This window comes from Corylus avellana, chromosome 1 (assembly GCF_965113065.1).
Source record: "Corylus avellana chromosome 1, dhCorAvel1.hap1.2, whole genome shotgun sequence".
Taxonomy (NCBI): domain Eukaryota; kingdom Viridiplantae; phylum Streptophyta; class Magnoliopsida; order Fagales; family Betulaceae; genus Corylus; species Corylus avellana.
Genome location: NC_142490.1, coordinates 25,089,154 through 25,107,057, shown reverse-complemented (window position 1 = coordinate 25,107,057; position 17,904 = coordinate 25,089,154). Strand labels below are relative to the sequence as shown.

The window sequence follows — 17,904 nt, the reverse complement described above, 5'->3', positions numbered from 1 at the left end:
TCCATTTGCAGTTGGGTTGGTGTCACTTGTGGTTCCGGCCATCAAGAAGTCATCGCTTTGAACCTTTCTTACATGGGTCTTGTAGGCACCGTTCCTCCAAACATAGGAAACCTTTCATCTCTTGTCAGTCTTAGCATCGAAAACAATAGTTTTCATGGCTCTCTACCCAACAAGTTGGCCTGTCTTTACCAGTTGCAACACCTATCCCTTGGATTCAATAAGTTTGGCGGAGAAATCCCGACATGGATTGGGTTGTTAACCAAACTTCAAAATTTGTTGCTACATGGTAACAATTTCAGAGGGACTATTCCATCATCTCTATCTAACATATCTTCATTACAAACTATTAATCTTAGTTATAACCAACTTTCGGGCTCCATTTCATCCTCCATCTTTAACATATACAACTTGAAAAGAATGGATCTCAGTGATAACATGCTTTCTGGTCCGATGCCTTCCAATATTTCCTACATGTCATCATTGCAGTATTTATCATTGACGAATAATTATTTAAGTGGAAGTTTACCTTCAAAAATTGGAAACTTAATCATGCTCTCGGATTTATATCTTTCCGGCAACAACTTTGAAGGTATGATTAATCCTACTTTTGTTGATAGATTATATGAATGACATCATTGACTCAATATATTTTCCTTTTATTGCCTTCAATGTGGTATCTTTCAATTGAAAGTACAAATCCGACCATAGCAATTCTAGAAAAAAGAAAATTCTACTAGCTTCTGTAAATGACCCGATGGGTCGGGAGACGTGGTTGCAAATGTTGGTGAAAATGAGTTAAAATACTAATGTTAACCTTTGCTAGAATTGGGTATATACGTAATTGGGCTATGATTTTATTAAAAAAATCACATCTCTAAAAGTTTTTTATTTGAGATCCAAATTAATTTTGGTTTGATTCAAAAAGTTGAAAACTACTTTTCTTCATGAAAATTGTAGGGAAACTTTACTTACTATCCTTATTTTTATTTTATTTTTTATCATTTTTGCAATCATACCCTTAAATTTAAACATTAAAAAGTGTCAATTTAGAGTAATTATTAGTAGCCAATATGATGAACTACCCTTTATTGATCTGCTAGGATAATCTTCTTTTCTCCACACACGTTGATCTTCACACATCTTCTTGTTGGCTGACTCGATCACGTTCTTATCTTCACTCTGACACTTATTACTGCAAGATTCTGGCTACAGAGTTATCCAGAAGCTAAATTAATGAGTTTGGGTTTACATATGTATATTAATTATTCACATTGTTTACCTTTTTTCAATGTGGAATATGACACGCACGCATACACTCACGTCATTTAGTGTTCTCCTAGTCTTTAGTCAGTTGGGAAACTTCAAAATTTGTTTATAAATGGTAATTGTTTTATAGATATTATTACATCCACTCTGTTCTAAAGAAAACAACTGCAATATTTATGGTTGTGGGCTAATAATTTTACTGGAAGAATACCTCCTGAAATCGGCAACTTAACCATGCTTACCAAGTTATACCTTTACTCTAACAACTTTAAAGGTTTGTTTAGTGTTCTTTTAGCCTTTTGTAGATTAAACTTCAAATTCAATACCTGTTTTTAAATAGTAATCATTTTGTAGGTACTATCCCATTAACTTTGTTTAAGAGCAAACAATTACAAATTTTATTGTTGGCGGATAATAAATTCACCGAAAGTGTACCTTCAGAAATTGGAAACTTAATCATGCTCACTGGGTTATACCTTTTTGACAACAAGTTTGAAGGTATGCATAATCTACTTCAGTTGATGGATTATATGAATGAAATCATTGACTCAGTATATTTTCCTTTTATTGCCTTAAATGCAATATCTTTAAATTCTGGAAATTCTAATGGATAGTAACATAATTGTTTATTGCTACTAGCATGTGTAAATGACCCCGTTGGGTTGGAATATGCGGTAGCACATGTTGATAAAAAAAAAATTGATAACCCTTAACACTTAGAATGAGCCTGGGTGGAAATGTGTGGTCGCGATGGGCCCTGTACCCACTCGCTGTTTAGGTAGCTGAGTAAAGGAGTACCGCTCGCACCGGGCGGGATGTACCCTAGTTGGCCTAGGCGGGAACTAGTGCCGACACTTTCAAGGTAAACATGATGATTTTGACTCATGGGTATACCCATACACTGTTTGGGTAGCTGAGTAAGGGAGTACCGCTCACGCCCGATGGAATATACCCCAGTTGGCCCAGACAGGAGTCATTTCCTTCGACTTGAAGTGGAGATGACGATTTTGGTAGGTGGGCATATACGTACAACATTTGGCTAGCCGAGTAAGGGGTTTCTAGAAAATTATGGTTAACTGATTGACAAGGTCCTATTTGTCTATAAGCTATTCAAATTTGGTCTCTATTACTAGAATCATAATCGCAAATTTTTTTTTTCTTAAGCAAGAATTTCCTGGCATATTTTCTAAATCTATTTCGATACGAGCTTATTTAGAATTTGATTGGAGCTTAATAGAATCATTGTTGTTTTCCATAATCTCATATAACTACAATTATATATTTTATACAATTAAAATATGAAACAAAAACTATATATATATATATATATATCAAAAAGAGCAATATATAATATTAAAATAATTAATTTTAAAAAAAGTTTAAATATAAAAATTTAATTACATACCTCATTTCTTATAGGAAAAGGTTGAATAAATTGATTTGAAGGCTTGAATACTTGAAGTTGAAAAGTTGAAAGGAGAAAACGCCAATGACAAATTTAAGGAATACAGGAAGTCTCGAACTAGAATTCTCTAAGGGGAAAATAAAAATTGTTAAAAGGAGAAAATGGTAATATTTAAAGAATACTAGAACCCAACTGTAATATTTAGAATATTTAAAATGGCAAATTTAAGGAATACAGGAAGTCTCGAACATTTGGTAATATGTTTCGAACGTTCAATATACTATTACCCAACTGTTCTGGGGTTGTAGGTCGGAAGTTTGTGTGGTCCAGGGTCGAACGTTCAATGATAGGGTTTCCATCGAACGTTTGGTGGTCCATGGTTGAATGTTTTGGTCAGAGTTAAAAAGTTAAAGATTTTTTGTTGTTTTTCAATAAAAAAAGGTTGTAACATTTTAAGAAACAATTGCATCATAGAAGTGATTAATGCCTGAGAAAATGCATTCTTTTGGGATTTTAAATATTTGGGGCAGTGCCATTGACTTTGTTTAAGTGCAATCGAGCAAAATATTAATCATTGGCAAATAATGATTTCATTGGATGCGTATTGGAAACTAAATCATGCTCATAGAGTTATATTAACCTTCACAACATTAACTATGGAGGTATGTTTACTCATGCTTTAGTTGATTGATTATATGGATGACAACATTGGCTCAACAAAGTTGCCTTTTATTTATTTAATTTTTTTTTTTTTTAAAAAAAAAACGAATTATCTCTTCTTTGATTTAACAATCAAATGAGGCAAAATGCTCAGTACAATGCCAAAAATACAATTTGGAATCTTCATAACTCAAACAATATCTATGATATATACACTAGTCTCTCGGGCTATTATAAGACAATATCTATGAAAAGTCACCATCCTAATCAATTTCAAATCTACAGTAAATTCCGACAAATCGCGTCTCTATCCGGTGCTAGGTCATTGATTCCTTGGCTTTTTTTTTTTTTTCTCCTCTACTAATGCTTTATCAATCACAATCCCATTCGCTGCCTCTATCATAGTGACAATTCTTCTTATTGCCTGATAACCCCTCCGTTATTGGTCTATAGTTTGCTCCTAGAAAAGGAACCATAAGAAAACAAAAAACCGACTAGAAACTAATTCTGTTATTCTTAAGGATTTGTGAAACCAAAATCTAAGAAAACGAATCAAATTTCACTCATACATTGCTATTAAAAGTAGATCTAGAAAGAATACATTCTTATTTAAAAACAACGAAAATACAATAACAAAAACCCAATACACCCTCATGAGTTCCACGCGCCACTGCCGGCCAGCCATGTACAGCTAAAAGGCATTCCGAGGACCATTGACACACGCACCCTAGTCGATCTACTGTGAAGGCGGGAAAAAAGAGGTCGAAGGAAAAGGGGGCTGGAAAACTCCCTCCTCCTACTCTGTTATGCTCTCTCTACGCTACTCTCTTTTATTGCCCCCAAAACGATAGCTTTCAATTGAAAGTACATAATAATTTGTCCAGGGCATACAAAAGGAAACAAAAAGAATTTAAGCAGTTTTGGGAAAAAGAAAATTCTATTCAATAGTAATTTAATTACTTATTTCTTAAAAGGGTTAATAACATTTTTAGTACCTAGGATTTCACTTTTTTATTTTTTCCCATTTAGGTTTCAAATCATATTACAGACGGTACATGACTTATGGGTAAAGACCAATTTAGTACCTTTGTCACATTCCGTGAGCCGAACTAATTTCGGCTACCCCATGCTTGGCTTGGGGTGGCCAACCACTCGCATTGGCCAAAATGGGGTGGTCGGGCCATCTCATATTTGTCTTTTTCCTTTTTCAAGTTTTAATTTTTTTAATTATTTTAATGATTTTTTTATTTTTGTTATGACACGTAATATGTTTTTGTTACGACGCATGTCAGTCCGTTAGTTTTATTAATGGAATGATGACGGTGATGCTAAACCGGTATTTACCCATAAGTTAAGTATCATCTGTGATACAAATTAAGACCTAAGCGGGAAAAAATAAAAAAAGTGAAAACTTAGGTACTAAAAAGGTTATTAATCCTTATTAAAAAATCACATCTCTTCATAGCGCATAGATAGTTTCCATCTCTAACATTATTGTAATTGGATCAAACAAAAAGTTATCTGATTATATTGCAGTGAGATCAAATAAAAAATAAATCACAATAATAAGCATAAATCGAAAGATCATAGCATATGGATAGTTTCCATCTTAAACATTATTTTCTTCAACGTGGGACACAACACTTATAAAAAATCTCTCCCTCACGTGTAAGTTTCTTATGCATCGACCCAACAAGCGTATAAGAGTTGCTTCAATTACGGTCTACCAAAATGTAAATACATTATTATATGTGTATTAGAGGATGTAAGTTAAGGCACCAAAATAACCAAAATATATAACAGAGCTTACTAAACCAAAACAATCAAATGGAGTCTTAAGTCAATTAATTGCATACTACAATTGGCTTCTAATTGTTATTTGATAACTAAAGTAGTTTCCCACGAAATGAGCAAAGAAAAAAAAATTAAAAAAAATGAAAACCCAAACAATTCAGAAACACCAAAAAGCTAAGATTTAAAAAAAAGAGAGAAAAAAAAAAAATCATAGTACACAAATAAGAGAAGTTTCAGTGCTATTGCTAGACTCTAGGCTACAGAGTTACTCAAAATCTTAAGCTAATGGGTTTGAGTCTACTTACATATATTAATTATTCATGGTGTTTATTTTTCCTCATGTGTAAAATAACACTCACATGTGCGCTCTCAAGATTTTGTCTACTTCAATTCTTTAGTCACTTAGAAAACTTCAATATTCTTTTCCAAATGCTAATTGTTTTCTAGTTGCTATCCCATCCAATTTGTTCAAGTGCGAAGAACTACTTATTTTATTGTTGTTGACTAATAGATTCACAAGAAGTGTACATTTGAAAATTGTGAACTTAATTAATCATGCTTACAAAGTTATAGCTAGTCTATAATATTTTTATTGCTCTTTTAGTTTTTACTCACTTAGGAAACTTTAAAATTATTTTTTCTAAATGATAAATGTTTTACAGGGACTATTCCATCCACTTTGTTCAAGTGCAAACAACTGCAATATTTATTTTTATCGGGTAATAAATTCACAGGAGAAGTACCTCCAGAAATTGGAAACTTAACCAAGCTCACAAAGTTATACCTTGGAAACAACACCTTTGGAGGTATGTTTAGTCTTGCTTTAGTTGATTGATTACATGAATAACATAATTGACTCAACATATTTTCCCATTATTGCCTCCAATGTGGCGTCTTTCAATTAAAAGTACAAAAAATTTGTCCCGAGCATACAAGGAAACAAAAAGATTTATGTAGTAAAAAAGGAAATTTGAATGGATAATAGTATATTTGTCTATTGCTACATTTACGTATAAATGACCCGTTAGGTTGGTAAAAGTGACTCTCCATTCTACAATTCTACAATACTAACAATTTCCTTTCCTAGAATTAGGTATACGAAATTGGGCTATCTTACTTGAATCAGTGCTGAAGTTAATTGACTGTAAATTAACACAGAGTGTCACCCATAACTCTTCCAAATTAATTAAATTGTAATTAAGTTGAAGTGGTTACTAATACATTTTATGCACAAATGTTACAAATTATTTAAATTGTAATTGGGCTATCTTAAGGACATTTTATGCACAAATGAAAATATACCAGTAATCATGCCAATGGAAAATAATACATTTAGAAGGAAGTTCAAGGCACATCCTTAAAGAAAAGATGCAGTAATTTTAACACAAAAAATCATGGTGATGGAAGTGTACAATATAATAAGTGTAATAACAATATCATACCCCTTCTGCAGTTGGGCTTATAAGTAGTTATAACTTTAGTATTATGAGGTTTGCGCGTCCCATGAGACATTTGGTACAATAGCAAGCCACCCTTTCCAGTCTTTCAACTGGATTGATGCCCTGGGTGTGCACGCTTAGTGATACCGCAATTGTAATATCCACCCGTAGGTACCCACTGGTGCAACCACCGGTGGTTGCACCAGTCACAGAAAAAGCTCGGATCTACATATGCAAGATCAAACATTGTAATCAAATATCAAGATCAATGTCCAAAAAAATTGTGTTAACGACAAATATCGGTATCTCAATACATCTCAAACAAATATTTTTAGTACATGACAAGAATCTAAACAAATACATCAAAAATCAGTATATATTTGTCAGCTCTGCACCTGCTCCCCCTCAACTCAGCATCTCTCCCTAGCATGTTTCCCAAACCACTTTCAATATTCTCCTTTTTGTCACGAATGAGATGTTTAGAATGTGTGCCTTGAATCTAGTGGGTGGGACCCAACCGGTTTTCTTTTGTGTTCTACAAGTTTTGGAATTCCTTCTCCTAGTTGAAGTTCGAGTACTAGTCCCACGTGGTAGTGGGTTCCATGTGTCCTTGTTGGACTTACTAGGAGAAAGTAGCTGACTATGTGCTTCTATAGTTCTATATATGGACAAGGTGCTGTGCGGCAAGTGTATAGCAAAAACAAAGTAAAATTTGCCTTGTGTTTTGGTGTGCCAACAATCGAGAGAAAAAAAAAAAAAGGTGAGCACCTAAAGCGTTTTTTATTTTATTTTATTTATTTATTTATGTTATTATCCTCCTTTGGGTGAAAGTGAGAATTTGGTGTATTAGGGCTTTGGGTTTGAGTGGTTTTCTCGCCTTATTATTCTTTTGTACTCATCTTTTGATAGTGAATTTTTTTTTTTTTTTTATGGTTGTCTCCGACAGTGGATGTAGGCTTGTTAAGTCGAACCACTTAAATCTTTGTGTCATGTGTGATTGCTTATCTTTGTTATTCTACGTTCTTATTTTTCGCATCTCACGGGTCTTGGGAAATATGATTAATTTCCTAACAACTAGTATCAGAGCTTTTTGGTTCGAGTGGGAGCGATGGCAAGATAAGAAGGAAGGATAGGGATCGAGAAGTTTAACATCACAGATTTTGGATATTGGAAGGTTCAAATTGAAGATATTCTTTATGAGAAGGACCTTCATCAACCTCTTTTGGGAGAACAACCCGACAACATGTATAATAGTGAGTGGGCTCTGCTTGATCGTAATGCCCTAGCAGTTATCAGATTATCATTGTCAAAATCAATCGCGCATAACGTTGTAAAGGAGAAGACCACACCAGGTCTAATGATAGCTTTGTCGAGCATGTATGAGAAGCCGTCAGACAACACAAGGTGCACCTCATGAAGAAATTTTTCAACCTTGTTAGGCTTATTTTGGCCTTATTAATCAAAACATGTGTTTTTGTAAATTCTCATTCTTCCCAAATGTCGAGGTGAAGATTTGGATGTTTGATAAAGTGCTCTACTTTCCCCGTTGGATGTTTGATAAAGTGCTCTACCTTCCCCGTTGGATGGGGCATTAGAACGGGCATGTGATGTGACTCAAGGATAGCTCTCGTCTTTCCTATCATATGGCACGTCAGAATGGGTTCATGATAGGACATAAAAGGAGGCTCCCTATTTTCTCGTCAGATGGCACGTCAGGACGGGCTCGTGGCAGCACTAAAGGAAAGCTTTATGTTTTCTTTCAAATGGCATGTCATGACGGGCTTGTGACAAGACTCCAAAAGAAGTTCTCAGCTTTCTCGTTGGATGGCACGTCATGACGGGTCTATGACAGGTATTAAGATCTAGTTCATTTTGTTCATTGAGTCTTAATGACAATTAACTCCCGTTATAACGAGAATATCTCAAAATGTTAGCTCCATGACATTTTTCTCTTCGTGTCAGAACGAGAGTTAACTCCCGTTAAGATGCAAGGAAAGAAAACTATAGATCTATAAATGCCTGTCTTGTTTTTAGAACTTTTTGAACCTCCATTTCCATTTATGCTCTTCTGAGTTCGGAGGTTTCCGGTGAAGAAGGTTGTGATATTTTCTCTCATAGAGGTGATATCCTTTGCCGTTGTTTGTACCAAGTAAGGCTTGCTGAGATTTAAACCACACCATACGCTTCTGCAACCGTAAAAAAGTCTACCGAATGGTTGGTAAGGAAATGCACTCCATGAAGATTGTCGAGCTAGGAGGACAAGCTGGAGACTTGTTGATCTTTTAGAGTCTAGAGACTTCCTTTGTTGCCTTACAAGCCGCAACACATGATTGCTTAACACTTCTCCAACTAGGATCAACTAGGAACTTCCTAAGCCATATTGGATTCCTTGGATGCCTTACAAGCTGCAACACATTCAATTTCTATAGTGGAGCTAGCAATACATGATTGCTTAACACTTCTCCAACTAAAGGCTCCTCCACCTAGGGTATAGACATACCTTGAGGTAGACTTTTGGGAATCACGATCTGATTGAGAGTCAACATGTGTGTAACCAATAGCTGTCAAATCCTTACAAGGGTAGACAAGCATACAATCCCTCATTCTCCGAAGATATTTGAGTATATGCTTCACCGCTACCCAATGTGGTGGCCCATGGTTTGACTGATATTTGCTCACCATGTCAACTAAAAAACATATATCTCATCTACTGGATAGTATAGCATGCACGAGGCTTCCTTCAATCAAAGCATAAGGAATAACCCTCATCTGCTCTTACTCTTGAGGTGTCTTACGACACTGCTCCTTAGTAAGAGGAACTCCATACATAAGGTCATAGCATGCTAAATCTTGCTATGACCTTGTGTATGTATGCAGTTTAGGATAAACCTATCATCATATTCCTATGATCTCACAAGATCTTGATTCCAAGGCTATACCTTGCTTCTCTCAAGTCCTTCATATCAAGCTTTTTAGACAATCAGATCGATCCTTATTGTTGATAATGTCACCACATCATGTCCAATGAGCAAGATATCATCAACATACAACACCAAAAATGTAACTACTTTATCTTGGCACTTCTTGTACACACATGGTTCATCTTGGTTTTGTTTAAAGCCGAACTGTTTGATTGTCTTATCAAACCTGATATTCCATGACTGGCATGCCTGCTTAAGTCCATGGATGGACCTTTGTAACTTACATACCATATCCTCTTGGTTCTCAGCTATAAACCCGTCTAGCTACATCATATAGAGGTCCTCATGAAGTTGCCTATTCGGAAAGGCAATATTGACGTCCATTCGCCAAATCTCATTGTCAAAATGAGTGGCGATGGCCTAGAGTATTCAGATGAATTTAAGCATGGCTTCTGGCGAAAAGGTTTCCTTATAATCGATCCATTCTTTTTGAATATAAAACCCTACAATTTTAATTTTATATATATATGAAATTTATCAATTGAGGTAATTATGTGAGACCATAAGCTTTTTTTAGTTTACACTTAAAGATTTTTCTAATTTGAATAAATTTTATGTGGAAATGAAACAAGGTGTTAAGTCAATTGATAAATCCACAAAGTGAAATTAATTATTATATGTGCATTAACGCATGTAAGTTAAGGCACCAAAACAACCAAAAAATAAACTTAAAATAAATCAAAACAATCAAATTTAGTCTTAAGTCAATTGATTGCACACTACAATTGTCCTCTAATTGTTATTTTATAACTATAGTAGTTTTTATTTACTCAGAAATTTCCAAAGGAAAAATATTAAAATGAACAAAATTGAAAAATAGAGAAGCCAAACAATTGAGAAACCCCAGAAAAAACTAAGAAAAAAATAGTACACAAAGAAGAGAAGCTTAAGTACTACTGCTAGACTCTAGGCTACAGAGTTTACCCAAAAGCTTAAGCTAATGGGTTTTGATTCATTTATGTATATTAATTACTCACATTGTTTATTTTTCCTCAATATGGTGTACAACATCAACACGTGCACTCATAACATTTAGTGTTTTTATAGTATGTAGTCACTTAGGAAATTTCGGTATTTGTTTCTAAATGGTAATTGTTTTATAGATACTATCCCATCTACTTTGCTTAGGTGCAAATAACTGCAATATTTATTATTGTGGGTTAATAATTTCACAAGAAAACTACTATCAGAAATCGGGAACTTAACCATGCTTACCAAGTTATACCTTAGCCATAACAATTTTGAAGGGTTGTTGAGTGTTCTTTTAGCCTTTTCAAGATTAAATTTCAATATTGGTTTCTAAATGGAAATTGTTTTATAGGTACTATTCCATCCACTTTGTTTACTTGCAAACAACTACAAATTTTTTGGTTGTTGTTATATAAATTCAAAAGAATAGTACATTTGAAAATTGGAAACTAAAAACATTTTTTGCAACTTTGTTCAAATACAAATACCTACAATATTTATTGTTGTTGGTTAGTATTTTCACAGGAACACTACCTCTGGAAATTGGGAACTTAACCATGCTTACCGACTTATACCTTAGCGATAACAACTTTGAAGGTTTGTTTAGTGTTCTTTTAGCCTTTTGTAGATTAAATTTCAATATATGTTTCTAAATGGAAACTATTTTATAGGTACCATCCCATCCACTTTGTTTTCATGCAATCAACTGCAACATTTATGGATTCAACAAAATAACTTTGAAGGTATATATGCTTAGTCATGATTTAGTTGATTGTTTATATGGATGACATCATTGATATAGGATATGTGCCTTTTGTTTCTTTTGAATTGGGTACCTTTCAATTTAAAGTAGAAAATAATATTCTCAACATACAAGGAAACAAAAGGTTTAGGAAAAAACGAAATTTCTTGAGGATGGACAGATGGTAATCTAATTGTCTATTGCTGCTATGGTGTGCCCCCATTGGGTTGGGTATGTCGGTTGGGCTTCTTTAATTTGGCTACTTGCAAACACAAATCAAGCAATGCAGTGAAGATGTGATTCCAGTCACTCTGTAGTCTGTAGGAATAAAAATAAAAATTAACAAAATACTAAACATATATGCTTCGTTTTTCTCACCAAAAGCAACAAAATAATCACATATCATTTTACCTGAAAAGAGATTAAATAACAGAGCATAAATACATAATGTTTATACAGTTTCCGGTATGCTGTATATGAGCTCTTCCCCGATCCAACTCTTCACGCTTTCCAATACACCTACAGCACAATAAACAATCAAAAAAACTCACCGCTAATGTTCCGGTGGATTCTCCTCCGGTGCCTAAGTTAGTTCCTTTGGTTCAAAAATCTATTCCAAATCAATTGTTCAACTTAGGCCTCGTTTGGTTTGTAGAATGTCTAGTCCATTGAAAAATGATTAGCTACTACTGGAGTAGAAGAATGTAGAATATATTAGCTATTTATATTCCTTTGTTTGGTTGTAACGCTGGAATAAACAAGCTATTCATATTCTTTCGTTTGGTACAATGCAATATGTTGGTGAATGGAATTATATTGTGAATGAATTTCCTAAAATACCCTTATAGTACAATACAATTTATATTATTAAAGACTCTTTTTTTTTTTTTTGAAACATAATATATATATATATATATATATATATATATATATATATATATATTAATGTGCTTTGTGCTTTATGGTCAGTTTTTTGTTTTTAATTCGAGAAAGTATTCTGACATAAAGATGAAAATAATTTAAAGTTATTTAATGTTTTCAAGAAGTAACTCAATTGGCGGGAATTACGCCTCAGGAAGCGGATGTCAATAGTTCAAATCCCCCCTCTCCCTCCTCTTGTGTGGACATGTCAAAATTTTTTTTTTTAAAGTTATTTAATAATATATATATATTTTCGGTTAATTCCGTTATTCCTCCCTCAAACTATCACATCATTTGCAATTACACTTCTATAACTATGACTCACTATAACTCGACCCCTTAAACTACTACTTTGTTACAATTAGGTTTCTGAGTAAGATCTAAGCATTAAATATGGGTCGAAAGTGAGTCGCATGCCTGGCACTAGATATACTAGGGGTGAAAAGGCGATTAGCAGTTAATGGTTAGCGGAGTGGTTAGTGGTTTTTCCTAAACGCTTTCAAAAGCGGTTAATTAACCGCCCATCTTTTCACCCCTACTCGATACTCGCCCATTGTCCAGCTCCCACATTAAACGAACTATTTTGAACCCACTACACAATGATGGGTGGCTACTTAGGCTCTCCCTCCATCCACAACCCCTACACAAACACAACAGGGGTGGCCATGCAGAACACAACAAGGTGGGTGGCTGCTCAGCCCCTCGAACAATATAACAAGGGGTGGCCGCTCATCGTCAACATGGGGGTGGCCCTATATCCATAAGCAACCAATCCTCATTGACAAGCGAGTGGCCTCCTTGCACAAGAAAATAGAGACAAGGATTAGCAAGGATTTTTTTTTTTTTTTTTCCTTAAAAAAAGGAATTGCAAACTATGTATTTCAATTCAGGCTAAATTTGTCACTAGAAAAATGCTTCAATGTCAAGTGCCACAGATTCCGTCAATTTTAATGCCCATTGTGTATTGCCTTCTTAATTTTTGAAGACATATTTCAAGATTTAGAAACTATATCATGCTCACAATATGTTTATTGTTCTTTTAGGAAACTTTAATATTTGTTTCTAAATGGTAACTGTTTTACAGGGAAGATTCCATCCACTTTGTTCAAGTGCAAACAATTGCGAAGTTTACAGTTATCGTATAATAAATTCACAGGAAGAGTACATCCAGGAATTAAGAACTTAACCATGCTCACATGGTTATACCTTAACAACAACAACTTTGGAGGTATGTTTAGTCTGACTTTAGTTCATCTCAAAACTATTTATTTATATATCTTTCAATAAAGAAAAAAAAAAAAAAAACACTCAAATATAATTAACTATCTCCATGGGTTGTTGTAAAAAACAAAAGGAATTAATCAAAAAACATTGTTGGCAGTTTTAGTCACAGAAAAATGTACTACTTCAATAAGACATCTGAGAAATTTTTCATCGGATGTGAAACCCTAGGGCTCATTGACTAGTAAGCAATGGTCATTGCTTCCTTAGTCCACACCCAGTACTTAACCAAGTTAAGCCATTGTGTATTGCCTTCTTAAAGCATGTTTTACACAATAAGAAATGTGCCCACCATTATTTTGGCATGCATTTTGCGTAACTCAATTGAATACACTAAGTCACTAACCAAACCAGTACTTGATTAATTTAAAACAAAAAGTGACCTTAAAAAACTTGTGTCTTGACCTCTTGTATTTTTTTTTTTCTTTTTCTTTCTTCCTTTATTTCTTTCTCCTCTTCTTTGCAAATTTAAATCTAAGACTTACAAAATACAACTTCCATGGCTCATGCTAATAGAAAATTAACAATATTTATTGCATAGCTTAACTAATAAAATGCACACTTAACTGACAAGGTGGCCAATAGGCTTGTGAGTGAAAATAGCGGGTGGATTGGCTTAGGTATTAATTAGATCTTAATTTGAAGTTTTGGTTGAGTGTATGTACGACTCATTTAAAGTACATTATTTCTTCTTTTGAATAATAATGCATGATTATTCATATTGTGCATTGCAGGTGCAATACCAAGTGAAATTGGAAACTTGACTATGCTCACAAAATTATACCTTGGCAACAACAACTTTGAAGGTATGCTAAGTCATAATTTAGCTTATTGAGTATATGGATGCTATCATTTATTAAGGTTATGTGCCTTCTTATTTGCCTGCGAGGTCATTTATTAAGGTTATGCTATCATAATTTAGCTCAAGAAGTAGAGAGAAAAAAAAAAAAAACATAAATATAATTGATTCTCTCCATGATTTGTTGTTAAAATACCGAAATTATTGATCACAAAGCACATTAGTATTTCTTTCGAATAATAATGCATGGTTATTCATATTGTGCATTGCAGGTGCAATATCAAGTGAAATTGGTAATCTACGAAACCTTGAGATCTTCGATATCGGTGAAAATAAATTTACTGGTCCAATTCCATTTGAGATCTTTAATATCTCTACAATAAGAGAAATTGATATGAATTTGAATAACCTCTCGGGCCATCTTCCATCAAATGTAGGCCTCTTCCTTCCAAATCTTCAGGGTCTTTATCTTGCATCAAACAAGCTGGGAGGAACAATACCTAGCTCTATCTCCAATGCTTCACAAATCATTAATCTAGATTTGGGCTTCAACTCATTCTCGGGTTTAATTCCTAAAGAACTTGGTAATTTAAGGCTCTTCCAATATCTCAGCCTAACAGCAAATAATTTGACGATTGAATCTTCTACTCCAGAGTTCAACTTTTTCTCTTCTTTGTCAAATTTAAGATATCTAAGCACCTTAGGATTGTCAGATAATCCACTGAATGACATCCTTCCTAGTTCCATTGGAAATCTGTCTACTTCTCTTCAAACACTTCACATTGTTAATTGCAATATTAAGGGCAACATTCCTGCAGATATAGGCAATTTAAGCAACTTGATCAGTTTGCTCCTAATGGTCAATGAATTTTCTGGACCTATTCCAACTACAGTGGGAAGATTGCACAAGGTTCAAGCTCTCAATCTTTCTAGTAATAGACTAGAAGGTCTCATCCCATCTAATCTTTGTCATTTGCAGAGCTTGTTTGTATTGGATTTAAGTGATAATGAGCTTTCTGGACCTATTCCTGCATGTGTAAATAATCTCACTTTTCTAAGAGGTCTTTACTTATATTCCAACAAATTAACTTCCATGATTCCCTTGAGCTTGTGGAGCCTTACATATATCTTGGAGGTTCACCTCTCATCAAATTCTCTAAGTGGCCCTCTCTCATTTGAGATTGGAAGTTTGAAGGTCTTGAGAGTATTAGTGTTATCAGGAAATCAACTATCCGGCAATATCCCAACAACAATTGCTAGCCTCAAAGATATAGCTATTCTCTCATTGGCGCAAAATCAGTTAGAAGGCTCAATTCCTAAATCATTTGGTGAATTGATAAGCTTGGAATTCTTGGATCTTTCCAGTAACAATTTATCTGGAGAGATTCCCAAGTCCTTAGAAGCACTATCATACCTTAAATATCTAAATGTCTCTTTTAACAGACTACGAGGAAAAGTTCCTATGAGAGGACCATTTGTAAACTTCTCTGCTGCATCATTTATATCAAATGATGGACTTTGTGGTCCTCCTCGACTGCAAGTTCCCCCATGTAAAGAAGGTGCTTCTCGACCAAAAAACACTGCAAGATCATGTATACTAAAGTATGTATTACCAACAATTGGGTTAACAATACTTGTAGTTGCTATTGTATTATTATGGACAAGATGCAGAAAAAGGAATTCAAAACTTCCACAGGAGATAACCTTGTTACCACTAGTGACATGGAGAAGAATTTCCCAACAAGAACTTTTACAAGCAACAGAAAGGTTCAGTGCAAACAACTTACTTGGTAAAGGGAGCTTTGGATCAGTATACCAAGGAACACTTTCAGATGGAATGATTGTTGCAATAAAAGTTTTTAACTTGGTAGTAGAAGGGTCATTCAAGAGTTTTGAAACAGAATGTGAGGTACTACGCAATATTCGACAACGGAATCTTGTCAAAATCATCAGCACATGTAGTAACATGGACTTCAAAGCTTTTGTATTGGAATACATGCCTAATGGGAACCTAGAGAAGTGGTTGTATGCTCAAAACTATTGTTTAAGTATCTTACAAAGACTAAATATAATGACCGATGTCGCATCAGCACTGGAATACCTTCATTATGGTTATTCAACACCTATTGTTCATTGCGATTTGAAGCCCAACAATATCTTGTTAGATGAAGATATGGTCGCACATGTTGCTGATTTTGGCATTGCCAAATTGTTAGGTGATGGGGATTCTATGATGCGAACCATGACTCTTGCTACAATTGGGTATATGGCACCAGGTGATGTTTTTTTACCTACAACTTGAACTTGGAATATTTGTCATTCTATTCATGCATACACAGATAACTATAACCTTTTGGTAGAATATTGACTTTAGTACTTTATATCTTTAAAAATAATTTCATTGACTATTGCGCAATACAAAATTATATTCTCATGATTAATTTTCATGTTGCAAATAGAGTATGGGTCAGAAGGAATTGTTTCTACAAGAGGCGATGTGTATAGTTATGGTATTTTGTTGATGGAAACTTTCACAAGAATGAAACCTACTGATGACATGTTTGCTGGAGAAATGAGTTTGAAGTGTTGGATCGAGAAATCATCACGCCTTTCTGCAACTAATGTAGTCGATGCCACTTTGTTAAGCACCGGAAGAGATTATACTTCTATAGAAGATTGCATATCATCCATAATGGAGTTGGCGTTGCATTGTTGTGCAGAGTTATCTGAACATAGGATTAATGCAAAAGATATTTTAATCACGCTCAACAAGGTCAAATCGAAATTTCTAAAAGATACAGAAGGAAGCTAGTTATATGAGAACATCTGGTTTGTCTATAGATCTTTTAATGTTTATTCTTTTGAAATAATATAACAGTAGTGGGACTCCTCTAAAGAGATTTGTTTATAGCCATTGCTTTGCTATGGTAGATAATAATATTATTGTAAGTGTTATAGTCCATGATTGTAGTTACTTTAATTAGCCGCCAATGGGTATTCCAAGTTAGTCTCAAAGTGTTGAAGGCAACAAAAGCTTTGCTCTCAGGAACACAAATGAGAACAACTGTGGGATTGTACCTACATTATAATATTTTAAAATCATCATTTTCTATTAGAATAAAGACGAAGCTTCCATAATTTTTTGATTGCTTAAAATTGTTGTTTTATGTAGAATTGATTTCTTGAAATATTTGTTACATGTTAATTTAAAATTATAGTTAAATTATTTTTTTGATTGAAAATGTGCATTAAATCATAAGGACTTGTGTTTTAGACTATTGTTTTTGGTACTATGTAGGACTTGTGTTTTAATCTTCGTTTCGTGAGTTCTCATGGATGTGAGTTTTACAGAGGATTCTGCTTTGGCAGAGAGTCTGTTCATGTATTTACATCCGACTAAACGTTATGGCCACCGTTTGGAATAGAATAGAAAGTTGCATTGAGAATAGCACATTTCATAGAACAGAAAAATATTTCTAAAACTTATATATATATACACAAAAATTCACTAATTCAGTGTGTTTTTGTTGATTTTGGATTTATATCGTATAGCTTAGGCTCCTTTTTTTTTTTTTTTTCGATGTAAAACTTTTTCGGTCGAAAAATATTTTCAACCGAAAAATATTTCTTGGAAAACATTTTTCAGT

The 17,904-nt window shown here is 34.1% G+C and overlaps 1 protein-coding gene across 5 annotated transcripts; it reads left to right on the top strand.

The window, feature by feature from the left end:
• The first annotated feature begins 72 nt into the window (after window positions 1-72).
• On the top strand, window positions 73-17,069 carry LOC132169546 (uncharacterized). Of its 5 annotated transcripts, XM_088516022.1 has the most exons (7): window positions 73-589; window positions 1,621-1,764; window positions 5,788-5,931; window positions 11,186-11,257; window positions 14,193-14,264; window positions 14,530-16,533; window positions 16,717-17,069. In XM_088516022.1, the coding sequence occupies exons 1-7, from the start codon at window positions 73-75 to the stop codon at window positions 17,067-17,069; spliced, it is 3,306 nt and encodes a 1,101-aa protein (XP_088372148.1). The 5 variants fall into 5 exon arrangements, with proteins under 5 accessions (XP_088372148.1, XP_088372152.1, XP_088372147.1 ...); XM_088516026.1 differs by lacking the exons at window positions 73-589; window positions 1,621-1,764; window positions 5,788-5,931; window positions 11,186-11,257 and adding an exon at window positions 11,057-11,111; XM_088516021.1 differs by lacking the exons at window positions 73-589; window positions 1,621-1,764; window positions 5,788-5,931; window positions 11,186-11,257; window positions 14,193-14,264 and adding an exon at window positions 11,057-11,111.
• Window positions 17,070-17,904: the final 835 nt, after the last annotated feature.